General features: G+C 43.1%; 2 protein-coding genes across 3 annotated transcripts in view; one reads left to right on the forward strand and one right to left on the reverse strand.

Moving 5' to 3' along the window:
• Nucleotides 1–19,441, reverse strand: part of LOC126567965 (protein kinase C, brain isozyme) — a 247,902-nt gene that overhangs the window by 129,908 nt on the left and 98,553 nt on the right. The gene's annotated exons all lie outside the window — the stretch shown is intronic.
• Nucleotides 12,737–18,634, forward strand: LOC126568690 (putative polypeptide N-acetylgalactosaminyltransferase 9). Of its 2 annotated transcripts, XM_050225206.1 has the most exons (9): nucleotides 12,737–13,180; nucleotides 13,280–13,645; nucleotides 13,711–13,875; nucleotides 13,947–14,140; nucleotides 14,212–14,430; nucleotides 14,499–14,732; nucleotides 14,950–15,060; nucleotides 15,518–15,622; nucleotides 18,365–18,634. In XM_050225206.1, exons 1-9 carry the CDS (start codon nucleotides 12,745–12,747, stop codon nucleotides 18,632–18,634), a joined length of 2,100 nt encoding a protein of 699 aa, XP_050081163.1. In that variant the 5' UTR covers nucleotides 12,737–12,744. The 2 variants fall into 2 exon arrangements, with proteins under 2 accessions (XP_050081163.1, XP_050081162.1); XM_050225205.1 differs by lacking the exon at nucleotides 15,518–15,622.

Raw genomic sequence — 19,441 nt, forward strand, 5'->3', positions numbered from 1 at the left:
GCCCCTTTTTAAGTGACAATAAACAATAATTTTGCATAATAGTTGTTTTGACCTGATTCAACTATTTCGAAACAAACTCGAAACTCATAAAACTATAATAACAGTGAGGTAAAACAAGTTTGGGAAGAGAAAAACATCGAAACTAATTAAGAACATTGAAGGAAATGAGTGTTAGCACCTAAATAAGTGAAGCAAATTAAAAAATAACCAAAAAATAAAGGAAACAAGGGGATAGAAAAATAAATGGCAATACATATCTATCTTCAATAAAAACTTTTAAGAAACAAAATAAAGCAAAACATAAATCAAAAAGATGAATAAACAAGCATATTAAAACCTTAAACATAAAAGAAAGAACCACACAAGCTTTAAGGTAAAATTAAATCCCAATTTGTAGGTATTGAGCTCGAGGTTAATGTTTCATTTTCTCATTTTTATCACTCAAATCGACCCCAATCGCCACATGTGTGAAAAAGCGCACCCCCTTTCCCGAAAAGCCAACTCCCCCTTTTGCTGCAGTCGCGCCTCATACACACTTCCGTTAGTTCCGGTCTAGTTATGGTGACCGTTTTATTTTATTTTTGCTACATTTCAATCTCCCGAACCCTTTGCGCTCACACCCAAGAGGCACCTACAGCCATTGGGTCGGGGATCCCGTTGACCGGAACCATTTGGCCCCCTTCTGGAGAGTTTGGAGCTATTGGGAAGGGAAAACAAACATGTGTGTGTGCGTGGATGTGGATTAACTATTGCTTAATTAAAATGCACACCAACCGAAGCCATCGAGAAGTACACGCAATACCCCTTTGGGGGGTTTGGGAAAATCGGATGCGTTGTTATCGACCAATCATCTTAATTACGGAGGAAACTGTCAATATCGGGGCAGCATGCGTATGTGATTCCGGTTTGTTTCCATTCCGGTAGCTACTTTCTACGTCTCTTCCTCTTCAAACCTCGACCTGATGTCGGGTGAGCCCTGAGGGACCTACACAAAACCGGCAAAAGAAAACTTTGGTCGATGTGTTGTAGAAACCTTCAACCTTGTGCTAATTGTTATCCGCTTTCACTGTAACTTGGGTGTTCGAGTGTGCATGATGTGTACGTTGAGTACTCTAATTTGAGCCGGTTAGAGCTGTGGAATGTGACATTTAACACTCCGGACTTTGCTAATAACTGGGGTTGGTACAGTAATTTAAATGATTTCACAACAACGTTGTCAGTCGGCTGCACTGCCGTTTCTGGACGGGTTTATAAATCATGACAGCCATTTAACGAAGCCCGATGTCTACATCGGGCATTAAATATTAATATTCTTGGAATAAAAAAAAAAGATATAGATGACAGAAGTGACCTTTTCATACGGATTCAAAATTATATCTCCCGAGGCACTCCCGCGTATGGTGGAAGAATTTTTCGCGCCACAAAACAATCAATTGGGTAGAATTCGCTTTTCAACCTCAGCTAGCGGACAAGATCGATGGGATCTGTTGTGCCCATATTTATCTGGCCCTGGCCATTCGTGTGCTTTGTGATGCTACTACGAGCTTGAGCGTTGATTGCACGAGAGACCTAAGGGCTCCAACGAATGCGCCTGTGGTGATGTCACGAAAACGAGTCGAATCGCTATTCATCTTGTGCATGAGATGCTTGAGGCGGTACATCAAAACTTTTCGACCAACTGAGCAGAGAGAGAGAGAGAGAGAGAGAGGGACACGAACGGTGAAGATGGTACGAGATTATTAAATTTTCGCGCCAAAGCAAAAGCCCTGTACCCGTTTGTTTTTGCCTCAAGTTTTGTTGTTGTTGTGCCTAAACCCTAAAAACTAATCAATGAGCAAAGATTAAGACCTTCAGTAGTCGGCTGTTGTGTCACGCTATATCTTCTGCAGCATGGAGCCTGCTGTTGAGTCCCACTGGTCTACATAAACGTATGGGAAGCTCCCTTGAAGATGAACCGTTTGTTATTGTTTCTTCAAGTCAAGGCTTTTTCTCTGCGAGCGTTGCGGAGTGGTTTGCTAAACACAGTCAACGTTCCACGTCGCTTTACACCTTATAACAGTACCAACCCGTCACTCGCACTCAAGACCGCCGTGACTTGGCAATTATGTGTGTTTGCATCGGTGCATTTGGAAGGTGAAGATGGATGGTCCACCGGTGCAGCAATGTATCTCTTCGGTGTAATCGACAAGTGATGAGAGACCATGACTATGGCGGTTTTGTTGCAGGTCCTGGCGGATACAAATGGGTGAAAAGTTGTTGAGGGAAATCTTTTCACCGCGATCATCTTGAGACTTTTGAGGATCGTGGTTTAACCTTTTCTGTTGTGGTGTGATCCGGAAGGGTTTAACCTTTAAAGCGATTTTCTTGCGGTCAACGGTTTAGGTGTTTTAAAAGGTGGTATTTAGGGATGTTTTGAGAAGGTACTCTCTGAGATCGTGTCAAGTCAATCTTGAATTGAGGTAGATAATCATGAGTAGAAATGATAGTTTTGGGTAAAATGGAGGATTGTCAGCCTCATTAAACATTAATTTGATGTCTTGTATTAGATAATGAAAGGTTTAGTGTCACATCGTTTTTGCCTTTCTTCTACTTAGCTGGACGATCTGCTAGGTCACGCTAGGTCACGCCGGCCATCGAATGGTTTATTAGACTTGCTGATGCTACGTATGTATTTGAACAGTAAGTCCTCATTAGGATGGAACGATTCGGACAGGATTTGATCCCCGGTCCTGTCGTCTGTACCACCGGACCCCAGTTTATGTCCATCAGAATATTATGTAGAAAATAACCGCCTCTAACCTCTAAACTGGACAGACTCGTCCTGGGAAACCCCATTTTGTCTTGGTTAAGGTCTTACTTTCTGGACAGAACTTATAAAGTTAGAATTCAGGATTTCTTTTCTGATGAATTCGAAACCCTCAGGACAGTGTTTCGAGTCCTCTGTTATTTCTGCTGGTTACACATGAATTCAAAGATTTCTCAGGGCTTAGAGGACTCCCAAAAACTTCATCAACTCCACAGCGTCTTTGTTCCAGCTTGTTTTGTTTGAGTATGACAAGAGTTCTTAGTTTTGGACATCAAGAGTGGAAAACTTGACCGAGTCAATGATTTATTAATAGGAGAACCATCATATGACACGGTAGAACCGGGAATCTACTCTTCGGTAATGGATCGAGTCTGTGAAGCCAGAATGGGAAGGCTCCAGAGGTTTCGGAGCTTTTTGCACTCTCGATACCGTTCCTATTAACAGTCGTCTTTAGGCGTTTATTATTAGCAAATAATCGTCATAGTATTTTTTATTTTATTTTCAATTAAACCGTCAGAAACCTTCAATCTTCATCAGACGACGTAATTGAACGTTGAATGATATGTCAAAAAAAAAACATACTAAGCTAACTTAGCCACACAAGAGCACGAGAGCGAGCCACGTCTAAGAGTACACGTGAAAAACGTGGAAATCCTACAACTCAATTTGGGTTGAAAAAATAGTACCAGCCTTTGGAAGTGAAAAAAAAAACAAACTAAAATGAAAACCTTCTGTTGCGTGCTCACATTAATTAGCATATCGCCACAACCATATCGTTTTAGGGCACAGGCGTTGAACGGTGGTACGGTACGACGGCGAAAGATACGTTTAAACAACGCCCAGTCAGTAATTTAAATCAAACCACCGCAGAGCAATCGTTAAGTGTCAAAGTATCGTTGGAAAGTGTTTGTGCGTCCAAAACGTGCGTCCTGCTTTAGTATACTTCCCCCCGGTGAGTTTTATGTCCAGTCAGTTGCCGTTTGGCTGGTCGGCGATACCGGCAAAATTAAATTGTTCTTTTACGCTCAAAACGGAAAAAAAGACAGTGAAGAAAAATGATTGCTGGCCATTCTTAGTGCTTGCAATAAATCACCAATGATTGCAAAATAAGATAGATGAAGATGCTGGAAATTGGGAAAGTTTCTAACGCCATAAAGGAAGCCGGTTGGTAAGGACACCACCACCAACACGACTAATTATGTGCGGTGGATGACATCTCATCCTCACCCTCTGTCTCTCTCTCTCTCTCTCTCTGTATGGCTCGATTTACGTAACGGACGAGGATTTATTTGTGGATGCAAATTTGCGTCAGGTAATAAACCGACAGGGCGCAAAAAATGTTGTCAAAAAATTGGAAGCTTTGGACCATGTTTTTGATAGAGCTTCTTCCTGCGTGCCACAACTCACAAAACCCTCGCCGTGGGAGGGTGAGAAGTTAATTTAGCCACGTGATGATTAGTCTATGTCCCGAGCACAATCTCGCTACAACAAAGCAAAGAAACCTTTGCAAAAAAAAAAAAAAAAATACTCCTAAAGGAACGGAGAAGCTCGCTGGAATGTTGTGTGAAAGTTGCTAAAAATTCCAACTTATTTCGACGTCCTTTCTTTATTCGCCCCCAGTTAAAGTCGTCCGTGGCGTCAGTGTTTTACATTCGCAGGCGATTATGCGCCGGTGCGATATGCTTCCCCCGTATGCTAATTCGTGTGGGTGATTTAATCCTTTCGTTTGCTAATTTTGTTTCGCATACCACAAAAGCTTAGCCAAATTGAGTCTCTCAACAACAACAGCAAAAAATATCGAAGGTGTTCGATTTAGTCAGCGTCCAACAATCGTTTACCAGCGCAGCGAAAACGCGTCTCGGGAAACTATCTAATTAATCGGAGTCTCCCGGTGGGAAGATGCGTTCGGTAACGCTCTCGGAGGCACGGTCTTCAAACGGTCTGGGATGGCAAACTTTCTCCACCGAAGCGGAGCTCTTTTGGCGGGCCTCGAAGCAGTTAAACGGGCGCCATAATGACCGTTCGGTTTCGTTTCGGTGGCGCATCTTCCTTCCTTTCGAACCGAACTTTGCTGTTCAGTGTACAACCCCAAACGCCCCCTTGGAGAGTTGGATGAGTTCGTGGGATGGATTGTCGGATTGGATAGGGTACTTTTACTTTTACTCCCCCTCTCAAACGTCACCATCACACCGAATGTGGCCGATCGGCCAAACAAAATTCATAATAAAACATGAACACATGAAAGCAGAAAAGCAATTGGTAGAAATGGACATCAATCCGTATGACATCCCTTTCAATCGTAGAAGCACAAGAAGGTGATGGCTATCGGCACCGAACCGCCAACGTGAAGAGCGATGAGCTCACGACGGTCGACACGCAACAGATGAAGCGCGGTAAGCGTTAAGTTCAACCAATCTTAACACCTTTCCAACACGGAATGCGTGCAACTGGCTGTAGGTGTAACCACACATGTACGATAGTCCGAATGTAATCGGGTGCATGTTTCGAAGGGTAAAAATCCGGATGTTGCGATCGTATAAATTGGCACCACAACACATCCATGCTGGTTAGGGGATGAATCGGGAAGAAATAGTTGCGCTCAATTTTGCCAACACATGCGATACAAAGTGAAGGGGCGAATTTTAGTGTGTTTCTCTGCGAAGTTGCGTAGATTAATTACCTTTGGCGTACGTTTTTTGGTTGGCTATGAGGAAAGGATTCATGACATAAAATCTATGATTTAAAAAAAGCTTTAAAGATTGTTTTAAGCCATTATCATGCACTTCGAATACGGCGTCTCTTCTATCGCATTTTAGCAGTCATATTTGAAAACAAATTTTGAAGATCGTGACGCATATCATGAGCCCCGGAGATTAGCTCCAATATCTTCTCTGATATCTTGAATTTTCTGGAGAAACATTTCTTCGTGTATAATAGGAGCCAATGAAGCTCGACACTGAAGTACGACTGTAAAAATTTATATGGAAACGCGAGGACCTGATCATTTTCCACTTTAAGCTTAAGGAAGGGTCCACTCATTGACACACAGATTCAAAGTTTGTCTCAACATCTGGCGGAAAAACATCCTTCCAAAGGTGAATTCGGCGATGCAGTAATCCTAGACTTCGATATATTCTCCGTGACTTGCATTGAACCATCTTCTTCTTGGCTTTACGACATTCTAGATCACGCCGGCCATCGAAAAGTCTTAGACTTAGACATGCGATAGACTCATCGATGTTATCTAGTTGGATAGTCTTAAGAACCCAGGTCCTGCCGGGCGAAGATTGGGCATTGAACCCTATAAACTTCAAAAAATCATCAATGAAGATCTTTAGTAAAATCATTAAAAAAAACTCGTACCTAGCTGGTCGATGTCGACCAGCAGAGGATAATAGATTTTAATTGGACATACGAAAAACTGACTGGAGGGCGCGAGAGATTTCTCGATTGTCGATCTAATGAGGCATCAATTTTTTTTTTTTTTTTTGCAGAATCTTCAATAAATGTAACTACAATCGAAGAATTTTTTTTTGAGCTCTCCATTTCGTAGGGAGCTGTCTTGGTTTATTACAAAAGTCCCTTCAAAATGCTCTTATTCAAACGGCGTCCTTCCAGGTGGTCTTTCCACGTCAGCGAGTGAGCCTATTCTTCTGAAGCCTGTCTGTAGTAATATTTTATTCAGCACCTTCCGGGAATATACAACGTTTTTGATGGCCCTTCGCATAAACTGCAATACTTTGCCAAATCATTGATGCAACCCACCGGCACACGATTTCTATTCGCAACGCTATTCTCTCTTAAATTTCCCTTTTTCGCATGTGACCCAAAACGGAAGAAAGTTTCACGTCCCCCTGTGATCCGCCGCGGGAAACAACTGGAGGTGAAAAAAAAAGGTTCTTTGACGTTTGGCGACGTGCCACGAATCGATCATTGCAAATCGAACAACAACAACAACAGCACCCGGATAAATCTAGGTCCGGGATTTAGTGCTGGTGGTGAATTTTTATGTGCACAAAATGTCACATAAATCTCTTTCCCTTGAGGATGTAAACTCTCCATTGCACGCTAGTCTCCCGCCTTCCTTTCCATCACCTTTCTCTCAAGTAACCGACACAGATGCGGTATGCATTAATGTGTAGTTAACTTCGTTCGCGTTGTCCACAACAAAGGCTGCGAATTTCAATGATCTTTCCAATCGCGTTCCACATACTGCACGGGGGGGCGCACGAGCGTGTATGCAAGGAATTAAATGTCACTTGGGCTACATTTTCTGCTTCTGAGCAAACTATACCTAACCCCTGTTTTCATCTCTCTACCGAAGAAGCAAAGCGTCGTCGATCGGTTAAAAGCGAATCACCGACAGTTGAAGAATTGAAAAGGAAAGTTCTTCATAATATTGTCTCGCGCGTCCAACAAACGAAAACGAGCTCGTTATAATGCAATCGAAAAGTGTGGGAAAAAAAACGCCAAAGTCATCCGGCGGTCTTTTCCGGCAGGAAAATTCACGGTCTTTCACGGTCGATTGAATAGGAGACAGAAAAGCCACCGGCAAGCCTCAAACGAGACCGAACAAACATCACACGGAAATCAAAATCAATTAACCGTACGATTGGAGGCAACGAATTTGGGCGAAAAAAAGCGCGCGGTTTTTGAAGTCTTTGCCGAGTTTCTTTTCTTGTTGCCTGGTGGTGAGTCGTAAATTAGAAGATTGGCGTTTTGTTGAGGAAGATGATTCGCTTTAATGAGCCTCATTTCTGAGGGGAGCTAGCGTGCGCCGCACGTTATGAGCCACAAAATGCAAAGTGTGCTCGCTACGGCATGGATTCAAAAAAAAAAAAATATAAAAAAAAATAGCACAAAAAGCCATTAAAAAAGACGATCACCATAATTAATGACATCAACGCCCGCGTTAAAATAAGTGGACAAAGTGATCAGGCAAGCAGACAGGAGGCCGTGCGAAATGTCGTGGTTTTCTTCCGCATTTTTCCTCGATTCGTCCCGCGTCACACAATCACTCTCGGCACTGGGTGATGGGCGCGCATCGGTAAGCGGTTTGATTACGCGATCATCGTGTCTCCTCGGTGGCGTAAATGAGCTGTCATCGGATCATCTTTTATGCTGGGCCGGTCGGTTATGTTTGATAAGCGAAACAAACCGATACCATTCGCCGGTGTGTCTCACGACCAAAATGGAGTGTTTTTTTTTTTCCTCGGTGGGTGTGAATAGTTTCCCAGATGCAGCCCCCCACGAGGGGGTATTATGTTGTTTATTGCGTGGTTTAAGACGGTAGGCTTTACGATAGGCAATCGACAATATTATTGGTTGGGTTTGACGTTGACGGAAGCCTAAAAAGCAGCAAAGTGAGGGGATATATTCATCGACTGTACTATTCACATCGTTTTCCACTTTTCCTTTGATGCGCCAGACGGTTGTGCAACCGTCGTTAAAGGTGCTAATTATGGGGGTGTACGATAATTCGGAGTTATTTTTAAACCCTGTGATAGAACGGAGGCAGACAGATAGCAAAATAAACATCCAGAAATTACGGGGAACAAACTGTGGAATGCTCTAGTGTGACCCTCGTTTGAATACTATTGAGCAGTTGATAGCGAATTGCATACTTTAAGGGCAAAAAGTTTTTGCCACGAAAATAATATTTTCCATCCCATTTTTAATGCCGTTTAAGTCACAAAAAGATATGAGAATAACTATTCTTTTCAAGGAATTAATTCACACTTACGTCCTCTTAGTTAAACTCACTTTTAAGGCATCGATAGTCGACACTTTCGCGAGGCAGTTTGACTGCGATGACTCAAAAAAGAGTTGTAAAAGGACTCTGCGATTCACAAACACAAAAAAGCTGCAACTCCAGCAGATTAAGTTCTATTTTAACGACGGCCAAAAGGATTGCCCAATTGCGCCGATTCTGCGATTCAAATCACTGAGAGACGAACGTAGCCTCAGAAGCCCAAAGCCTCTATAAACGAAAAAAAAAAAAAAATCATCAAAGGGCTGTAAAACTCTTTGTGAAGAGTTTATTTGATTCATTCACAGAAAGAACCTCCTCTTTCCCTCGTGATCAACACGCACAATACTAGCAATCCTTGTTGTAGTATGTGCCTGGAAGGCTAAAAATATTCCATCAATAAAAGAAATTTCGTATAGAAACCGTCCAATTTTCAAAACACCGGTCCGAAAGAAGATTTGCCAAAGCAAATTGCATACTTTCAGGCTAATCGTTCACTGTAAGGTTACAGCAAAAATTAGCCTACCCAAAACATACATTTTTGCAACCAATAAATAAATAATTCGGCAATGGAGAGGTATTAATTCACACTCGGTTCGATCTTACATCACACTAAAAACGATACCAAGGTTCATCGATGCAAAGGACAGGGCCTAATTTTGTAGTAAACCTCCGAAACCCGAGAACACCTTACGATAAATGCTCTCCGCTCAATGATCCAAACAAGGCAACGCAAGTAATAGAGGGTTTAATGCGCTGCTCATGCCCGGTGAAGCCTGTTTTTTCCCATGACCTTGTCCTTTCGGTTGGGTGATTTGGAGCAATCACCTTTACAGTGCGCGGGAGGTATAATGCAAATATACCCTTTGGGTTGCTTTTTTAACCTCCCCCCGAACTACCGAAATCAAGCCTAAATCAATGAACTCAAGGGACCAATTTACAGCGCTCGATGTAATTGATGCTGCATGGTGCCAATCCCTTAGAGGATGCCACTTTGTTTGATGGTTGTAAATTAAACTCCAAAAACTGCAGCTCCTGCTTTTTTTTTTGTAGCTTTTCTCCCCTGTGGGTAAGGGATAAACTGTTCAATGATCACGAGCAGATGATACTCGGTGTCTCTTTGTTTGTCTTTTTGCATAATGAACGATGGGCTAAAGCAAAACCGTCAATCAATATTAATTCATCATAGCTCTCTCTAGCAGCCGTGGATGACCAAAAAAGTCGGCCACAATGACAGTGAGGAACCACAGGCCTTCAGGAAGGAAAATTGAGGGATTAAATAAATTGCACAACAAAATGCTGTACACCACCAATCCGAGTTTCGGAAGCTACCAAACACATAAAACCAAAACGAAAATGATTGTTTGCTGCTTTCCGTCGCCATTCATTCATTCATTGTTTGCTTTATGTACGTGAGTCCTCTCGCTTTCTTTGACGTACAAAATGGTGCCCCATCATCAACCTATATGAGAGGGCAATTTGAGGTTCAATTACCACGAGTTGGGAGGGGGGGGGGGGGGGGGTCCGAAACAAAAACACAAGGCAAACAACTTGTGTCAAGCGAGCCGAAATATTAAATAAAGACAGAGAAAAAAAAAGATATCAAACTACGGTTGGAAAACGAAAATTTATGATTCCACATGACATCTTCCCGGTTTTTTTTTTTTTGTTTTGTTTTGCTTTGGAGACTTTGCAGCGTGAGAGCGTCGTTCCCAGCGCCGTCAAATAAATTCCCATCAGCGATAACTTTCAATCTCAACGCATAATTATACCGATCATTGTTTTTCGCTGTTTTGCTTTTATTTTTGGGCGTTGGGGTTAGGGAGTTTTCCGTCTTGTTGCCTTCTCCGTTGATTCTGAAGCTATTTCGCGCTATATAACCTTTGACTTTCTCTGCATGAGATGCGATGCTTTAGGCCTCTTTCGTTGCGTGTGTGTATGTGTTGCAATCGATGTGTGCGAGAGCGCACGTGCATCATACGACTGCGACGATGATGAGGCGAGGGTTCTCATTCGTATTGTTTTCCTTCGATGCTCAATCATATTATGTGACACAGATTGCATCATCCTCAGGTGATCCTCGAGGGAGTACAGGTGTATTTTAAGCCGAGTAACTCAATCCGGTTAGTGCTCGAACCGTGATGAGCAGTTTTATTTCATATTAAACAGTTGGTACAATAAATTAGATGCCAAAGCGGTACAACATAAAACAGACGTTTCTTCTGTGCTGCTGTGGAGAAAAAAACATATCAATTTCTTGACTGGTTCACAGAAGTAAGGTATCAATTTGCAGATACACCTCCCGTTTCAACGAAAGGCACCCTGAAGGTGCTCTGTGTTAACAGGCGCGCTATACCATCTTGTCTGTTGGTAACGCAACCGGATGATTATGATTATTGTGGCGTGGGTTTTTTCACCGTGTCTGCACCATTCCCGAAGGGTGCCAATTATGCAATTTAGAGCTTGTTTCGCTACCTGCTTAACAAAAGGTAGATGATGAATTGCACCACACAGAGAGAAATCATTGGAGATGAATTCTTGAGCTGAGATTGAGAAGGTCGTATGTGTATGTGTGATCGGAGATCAGTACTTCAAGTGAGACAAAGGAAAACTGCAATTTGATTATTTTTAATAGAAAAACGCTGGGCTGAGCCGGTGGTAGATGCGACAGAGGCGCTGGTCCTAACACGGCAGGAACAAGTTTCAAATCCCATTCGGGGCGTTTCTCCGATTGACTATACAACTACGTGGTACTAACAAGTCTAGTACGCCATTCGATGTCCCACGTGACCTAGTAGGTCGTTATGTCAGGAAGACGTAGACCCTGCGTCCTAGCGATCCTGTCACGTTCTATATCTATATAATGTTCCATATGCTGCAAACAACACCGCTACAAGATTTTTTCGTACTATTAGTTGTATCTTAGTGTGAAGAAGTTTAAGATCAATTCTTGATCACCTGATGAGAAAACAACAGGAACATTTTGAGCCCACAGATAAAAGCATTCGTCTGTATGTCTCATTTTCCATAAATACATATATTAATCAAACTGAATCCAACCTACCCAAAGCTTAGTAATGCTAGTGCAGTTGTGCTATAATATTTATAGCAATTTCCTACAGCCAACAAACGAAATCTCTAGCATACTTCTCAAAACTACTTTAATTCCGTGTGTTTGTCTCTCTATCTTTCTCTTTCTCTCCAACTCTTTCGGATAAGATGTCATTGCGCAATCATCTACTTCTCCCTGGAAGATACGATCTATTGTTTTATGTCTTCCCAACAACAAACCACCAACTATGCAACGATGACCGGTGTAGGCTGCTTCCCACACGCTCGCCTCTTCATCTTCCCCAAAAACAGACTCATCTTCTCAAGAGTCTACACTTTCGCTAGACGCTTGTTCCTTACTCCAAACCACCTCTCGATGCACGTCCCGCCGAGCGAGACCCCCCGTTCAACTTGTGGAATGCACGCCAGTCGAAGCATGAAAAAAGCTCACCATCTCCCGCCGGTCCGGTGATGCCATCCAACGGGGGCCTTTTGCGAACGCATAAAAGCGATGTGCGCGTTGAGGCGTAAAATCTTCAAACGATGTACCAATCTTTTTTCCTTCTGTAAATGCAGTGGGTGGGGGGGGGGGGGAGGGGGGGTGAAAACAAAAACTGCACACAAATCTCTCTGCCTGGGGCATTTGATTGAATTTATCAAATCAAACAGCGTGAACTCTAATTGTGAATCATTTAATGCACATTTCATTGACTCTAAAACGATTTTTCCTTTCCTTTTTTTTCTTTTCTGCAGAACCTTGCAACACATATCAAGCAGATAAAACACATCACGGTAACAGATGCATCATCAATCGAGTTTCGGAGAAACACAGCGCACGGTGGTACAGTGGAGCTAATTTTATGCCACTTGAAGACTTGTTGAAAAGTCGACACCATTTACGGGTGAATAAAATTCAAACACATTTGACCCGTGACGGACGTGAGGAGCCCTGTACAGTGTACACAGAACGGAGATGTGTACAGGTGATCGTACGTTGTTAAAAACGTAACACTCGATCACACGCTCGCTGTTGGAAGTCTCAAAGAAAAGTCATCCTCAACTCATCGACACCAGCGCCAGACGGTTTAGTAGCAGTAAGCCAACAACTCCTACGCGATACATCTCAAACTGCAACAAAATGGCACTACTTGGTAGACGGAGATCGTCCTTCCTGAAGCTCGCTGCCCTGTGCGGCGTAGTATGGTTTATGGCTGTGTTTGTACTCTACTCGGACGATGCTAGCCGGACGGGCCCGAGTGGAAGCGGTAGTGGTGCGGCAAGCGGTAGTGGAGCGATCGAGTACGAAACACCCCGCCGGTTACCACTGGAGGGGATACGGAATAAGTTCAATCAGTTCATCGAAAACGCACGTCTAGATGCTGAACGGCAGGATCCGGTCGTGCCGGAAGTTCAAGCGCCGGATGTAAATTTTGTCGACAACAATCGGCTGGAGGATGGTGACGAAGGTGACGCAGGTGTCGGTGGTGTTGACCCAGACCTGGATGAGCCACCGGTAGTGAAGACAGTGAAAGATACACCGTCAAAGCCAAGCAGGGTGCCAGAACACGGCGGTGGTGAGTATCAGTATAACAGTTTGTGTATTGCGGGTTGCTCGCATTTAGGCGAACTATCTACAAATACGGTGAAATTCGTTTCTCGTTCCATTATTTTAGGTCTTCAACTGCCTGGTGTGATCGCACCACCGAGTGACGCACCGGGAGAGCTAGGAAAACCGGTCATCCTTCCGAAAGAATTAACACCCGAAGTGAAAAAGCTAGTCGACGATGGATGGGCCAAGAACGCCTTTAACCAGTATGTGGCGGACATGATCTCCATTCGGCGCACGCTGCCCGATCCACGTGATGCGTGGTGCAAGGATACGGACCGCTACATGCAAGATCTGCCACCCACATCCGTCATTATTTGCTTCCACAATGAGGCGTGGTCGGTGCTGCTGCGTACCGTGCATTCCGTGCTCGATCGTTCGCCGGATCATCTTGTGAAGGAAGTGATACTCGTGGACGATTTCTCCGATATGCGTAAGAGCCTTTTTTTTCCCTCGCCTATTCCATTCCTTTCCTAACGAGCAGCGTTGCCATTACAGCTCACACGCAGAAGAAATTGGAGGAGTACTTCCTAGCGTACCCGAAGGTGAAGATCGTCCGGGCAGCAAAACGAGAAGGTCTTATTCGTGCCCGTCTGCTTGGCGCACGTCATGCAACAGCTCCGGTGCTAACATATCTAGATTCACACTGCGAATGTACTGTCGGTGAGTTGAGCAAAACACGAAAAACCAACCGAAAGCTCAGTGCTAATGGTTTGCCTTACTAAAACTTACAGGATGGCTGGAGCCGTTGCTTGATCGTATCGCGCGCAACTCAACGACTGTGGTCTGCCCCGTGATCGACGTGATCGATGACAACACGATGGAGTACCACTATCGCGATTCGGGTGGTGTAAATGTTGGTGGATTCGATTGGAACCTGCAGTTTAACTGGCACGCTGTACCGGAGCGTGAAAAGCGCAAACATAAGGTTCAAGTTTTGCATATAAAAACGTCAAGAAGGCAACAACACTTACAGTGCTTTGATTTCCGGATTTTTAGAGCTCCGCGGAACCCGTCTGGTCACCAACGATGGCGGGTGGTTTGTTTGCGATTGATCGCGTCTTCTTCGAACGGCTCGGCACGTACGATTCTGGGTTCGATATCTGGGGTGGTGAAAATTTGGAACTTTCCTTCAAGACGTGGATGTGCGGTGGTTCGCTAGAGATTGTACCCTGCTCGCACGTCGGTCACATCTTCCGGAAACGTTCACCTTACAAGGTAGCTATCGATAAGAATGGAAAGCTGTCTGATTGCAGATGACATCGTCTTGCTTCTCCCTCTTTCAGTGGCGAACAGGTGTGAATGTGATCAAACGCAACTCGGTCCGTTTGGCCGAGGTTTGGATGGATGAGTATGCACAGTACTACTACCAGCGTATTGGTAACGATAAGGGTGACTACGGTGATGTTAGCTCGCGCAAGAAGCTGCGGGAAGAGCTCGGCTGTAAATCGTTCCGATGGTATTTGGATAACATCTATCCGGAGCTGTTCGTGCCGGGAGATGCTGTTGCGTCGGGAGAGGTAATGATTCATTCACTTTTAATGCTAATAGGACAATTTGCCGTCATTCTCAGCTGGATGAAGGACATACAAAAAAAAACCTTTCTATGAATAATTCTCATCTCAGTTATTCTTCAACGTTGGTGTCTATAACAAAATCACAATAGAAAACAATAGACACCTTCGTTGTTGCAATGAAAAGCATTAATAATAACATAACTTATGAAAAACAATCTAGGTAAGAAACATGGGTTACGGTAATCGAACCTGTCTGGATGCGCCTGGCGGCAAGCGGAACCTGCGGAAACCGGTCGGACTCTATCCGTGCCACAATCAGGGTGGCAATCAAGTAAATAATCCATTTTTCACATCCCGTCTAGTACCATAAGCCAGATGCGTAACAGAAGCAAGGAAATGCAGAGGCTACCACTACCAATCATCACCGCTCCGGAGCTCTTCATTAATTTCAATATTTTTTTTTGTTCGCAGTTTCTCACTTGCGCAATCGTTTAAGTCTTTTATTTATGAAAAAGCGACGAACCTTGCCGAAGGTTTTCCCCCTCTGTTGTTCTCAATTTAATTTTTACGTTTTTTTCTTTTTCTCTTCTTTTTTCTATTCTTCGTACGCGCCAACCGTGTATTTGTTGTCACTGTGTGTTCGTTCCAATGTTCCAATCGATCTTTAACGGCCGGTTACAAAAACATTTTTGTCTTCCCCAACGCACTTCTGTGTTTGCATAATGCTCTCTCCTCCCCCCCCATCCCACTAAATGTGGTTTCGTTTCAAACACTTCAAAACCGTGCAGATACGGAACCTGTGGTCTAATCTGTGTATCGATTCGGCGGCAAAACCCGAGGACATGCATTCGCCGTTGGGCGTCTGGCCCTGCCATCAGGCCGGCGGTAACCAGGTACTGTACACCAACGAAACGCAACCCCAAAACCACACACACACACACACACACACGCAACTGAACACACATATGAAAAATACACAACACACACACATACATACATTACGTACACGCAAACTACACACTTAGACGGCAGGCAAGAGAAGAATGTTTTATGTTTGGACTAAAATGTGGACTCAAGGACATTTTTGGGTAATCTTCTTGAACTGGCAATGGATCATTCAATCAGCGAACAGAACGCACTCTTAACTGCCAACTCGGCTAGAATAAGCCATGGACATGAAGGACATATTGGATCAAAATTAATCACCCATAAAAACAAACACACTGAGAGACTAACAGACACACTCATAATTCATACTCATAAGAGATTGGGAAAAGCGTTATTCTCTCGTAACATTGGCTCGTTAATTAATGCTTATTTAAATTAATAAAAACAAAGCAAAGTACATTCGGTGATATGGCAATACTAATTCGCTCTGCTTTACCTTTACATAATGTTATTTCGCTTCAATTACAAATTTATGGCAAAAAATACTAACTTCTTTTTTTTAATTACTCTCTTCTTACTTATAGAAGCTTTAACATTTCAATCGCTTAAATATCTCATTCAAATAATCTGACTTGATGCGTAAACTACCCATCGTAGTATAGTGCCAACATCACCACTGTCATTACGAAAAATGATATGGAAAAAGCATCTCTCACCATCGCGAAATGAAAATAAGAAAAACCTCGTTCATATTCTTCAAGGAATTTTGTTTCACAACTATCAGTAGCCTTCACCGTAATGTTCACCGAAAGTATAAAAAAAAAATCACAAAACGTAGAGCATATCAATCCATCACGAAATTCATACTAGAATCCATCACCCAGAAGCACACCACGGAATTTGTCATTTAAACGGAGTAGAAGAAAAATATGGCTCAAAATTAAGAAACGTTTCTTGTGTCAAACGCTTGAAAAGTGTAAAACGTGACTAAAAACATATTAAACTATCCCGACTAAAGTAGGACACGGTTTTTGGACATAAATTTGCGATAAGGCGATAGTACTTTTGGACAATTTTTCAACTAGTTACTCTTGACATGGACAAAATTTATACCGAACTGAAGACAACTACAAGAAAAAAATGCATGTCCTTGCGTGTTTTGATGAAGTTTTTTGGCAATACTCGCGCTAAATATTTTAGTTTTACAGTTGCATACTCAAACCTGATAGATATTTACCCAGCACAGTGACGCTACGCGATGGAAGGTTTGTTTTGACAAAAAAAAAAAGTGAAGAGCAAACGTTTGTGGTGATGATTGGTAAAAAAACGCCCCGACGGAGGAGAAAAACCTCCGGAAAGCTTTCCAACTGTAAATAGTTTGTTTTTGTCGCCCGCTGTTGTTGATCGTTTTCCCTTTTTCGCTTTTATATCAAGTTCAAGGTTCCCCTTTCTTTAGGTACTACACCTATCGCGGTATGGTTGTTATTGTTATTTTTTTCTCCCTTCCCTATTTTTATACATTACATTCGTTCCGTGGAAGTAGTTTAACAACAGCAGACACAGCAACAACAAGAAGAAAAAAAAGAAATGCTTCTCTAAACAGAAAACAAAGAAGGAGAGAGTGAATTGCAAATAGCTTCACCCCTATACAAGGAGAGAATTTCATTTGTGACGCCATGTGTTTTGTTTTCTTTGTTTTCAATTCCATTACATTGCAAACAAACCATTATTGCACAAACACGCAACATCCCCGAGGAGTTATCTGCATAAAGTTGCGGAAAACACTTAAAATATCAGCATTTAAACCCCCTCCATTCAAATAGTATAACTTCAGGCGCTGATTGATAAATTAAGCCTCAAGGTATGCAACAGATTGCTCAATGCTAGCCACATCTCATCTCGGTGTACATTTTCATCGCAAAAAAATCATTTTGTCCACGTGTTACGTGTTTTCCATCCGGTGGGTAAGAGTGGTCGATTCCGGTCGGTCGGGTTCATCGCAGCACCGCACCCTTTGGCATTGAACGTTGCCGGTTGGACATCCATTATTCATCTAATTCGTTTTTCTATTTTTCCATCTTTTCCATTCGTGTGTTTGTGTTTGTCCTCGTCATTCTTTCCCCTTACAGGGCAAGTTGGGCGCACCTGACCAGCATATGTTCTCCCGTGTACGTAACGTAAACCATCATCGTGTTTCTGTAAGCCTCCGATCGGGTTAGATGCGTTTGCGCGTGTGTGAGGAAACAAACTAATAGGGAAAGAGCTCCAGCGAGTTCTGGAACGCGAAAACTAACACAAAACAACGAACAAAACAAACATATTATGCATAAAACACATCTGGTAAAACAACAACAGCCAACAAGTGAACAAAATATCATACGCTGGTGTTGTAACACACCCATACTAAAAAGATCTTTTCACCTGTGTGTTACTATTAAAATGGAGGAAATGTTTGCGTTACCGGTAACATTACACAAAATGGCGTAACAAAAAACACAATGAAACTCTCTTCCTGTACTGTGTTGAATCTATTTTCCTTAACCGCTCCGATTGTTACGCGATAGCGCAATAGAACGTTGCTTTTACCCCGTTTTAAAAGCACGCATAATAATATGTTCCATTTATTTCTTTAACCCCCTCGTTCAATCCATCCTCCACTCCCTTTCCTTCGCAATCTTCGTCCCACCTTCCCCCCCCCCTCGATCGCCCCTTTCGCGACTTCACATCTACAACCCAACCAACCTTAGTACTGGATGCTGAGCAAAACGGGAGAGATCCGACGGGATGAAGCATGTCTCGATTACGCCGGCGACGACGTTGTCCTGTACCCGTGCCATGGTTCCCGGGGCAATCAGTACTGGAACTATTCGGACGATACGCACCTGCTGCGGCACGGTTCGTCCGACAGGTGTTTGGCGATCAACGAGGCAAAGAATAAGCTGATCATGCAGGACTGTAATTCGGCTGTCGAGGCACAACGGTGGTCGTTCCAGAATTATGACGCTAGCAAGCTGTGAGTGGTTGACGCAGAACGGGACACGTCCGACCATCGACCAAGAAGCTCTTGGGGCTGAGGATTAAACCACCAGAGTACTAAAACTAGAGACCTTCCGTTTCCCAGAAAAGAAAAACAACCATTAAGTGTACTATCTTGAAGGCATCTCAGGAGCTAATCTCAGGATTGGCACCAAGAGTCTCGCAAGGACTCTTTCACAACAAGTGGACCATAAACTATCCACTACAAACAAAAGCGCATTCCCCCCACTGTATGCTTCCTTCCAATCGATTCCAACCAAGATTTACAATCCCAAGTACAGCGTACAAGAGAGAGAAAGATAGACGAGAAAGAGAGAACATAGAATTGATTTTTAAATTAATGTGATGTTTTATAAGTGTTAGGCAACAACAAAAAATCAAGGCGCAGATCAGTTGTTCCTGTCTTTTTTTCCCCCCGCCCCCCGAGAAACAAGAAATGGCCGTTGCCTATGCTCAACTTGCCAGCACTTCTGATCTCCGCCAGGAGAGTAGACTATTTTGCAGAAAACGCTGTAAGAGGGCCACCACGAACAGGCGGAAGTGAATGATTTTTTTCCTCTTTTGTATATATTTAAGTAGCAAAGCGATGCAAATGCGAGCCGATTATCGGTTGACAGAGACTTTTTTTAAATTCCAAACTGAGAGCAGTTAGTTATCTTTATCTCCTTTTTTGTTTTGTGTAGTTATACTTAATACGTTTCGTATTGATGAGTTTGCTAGTTTGCGTATTGCTGCTTTAATGTGTTTACAGCAAATCACAGAAGCAAATGCGCCTGATTTGTTTTTAT

This window comes from Anopheles maculipalpis, chromosome 2RL (genome assembly GCF_943734695.1).
Source record: "Anopheles maculipalpis chromosome 2RL, idAnoMacuDA_375_x, whole genome shotgun sequence".
In the NCBI taxonomy this organism is placed as follows: Eukaryota; Metazoa; Arthropoda; class Insecta; order Diptera; family Culicidae; genus Anopheles; species Anopheles maculipalpis.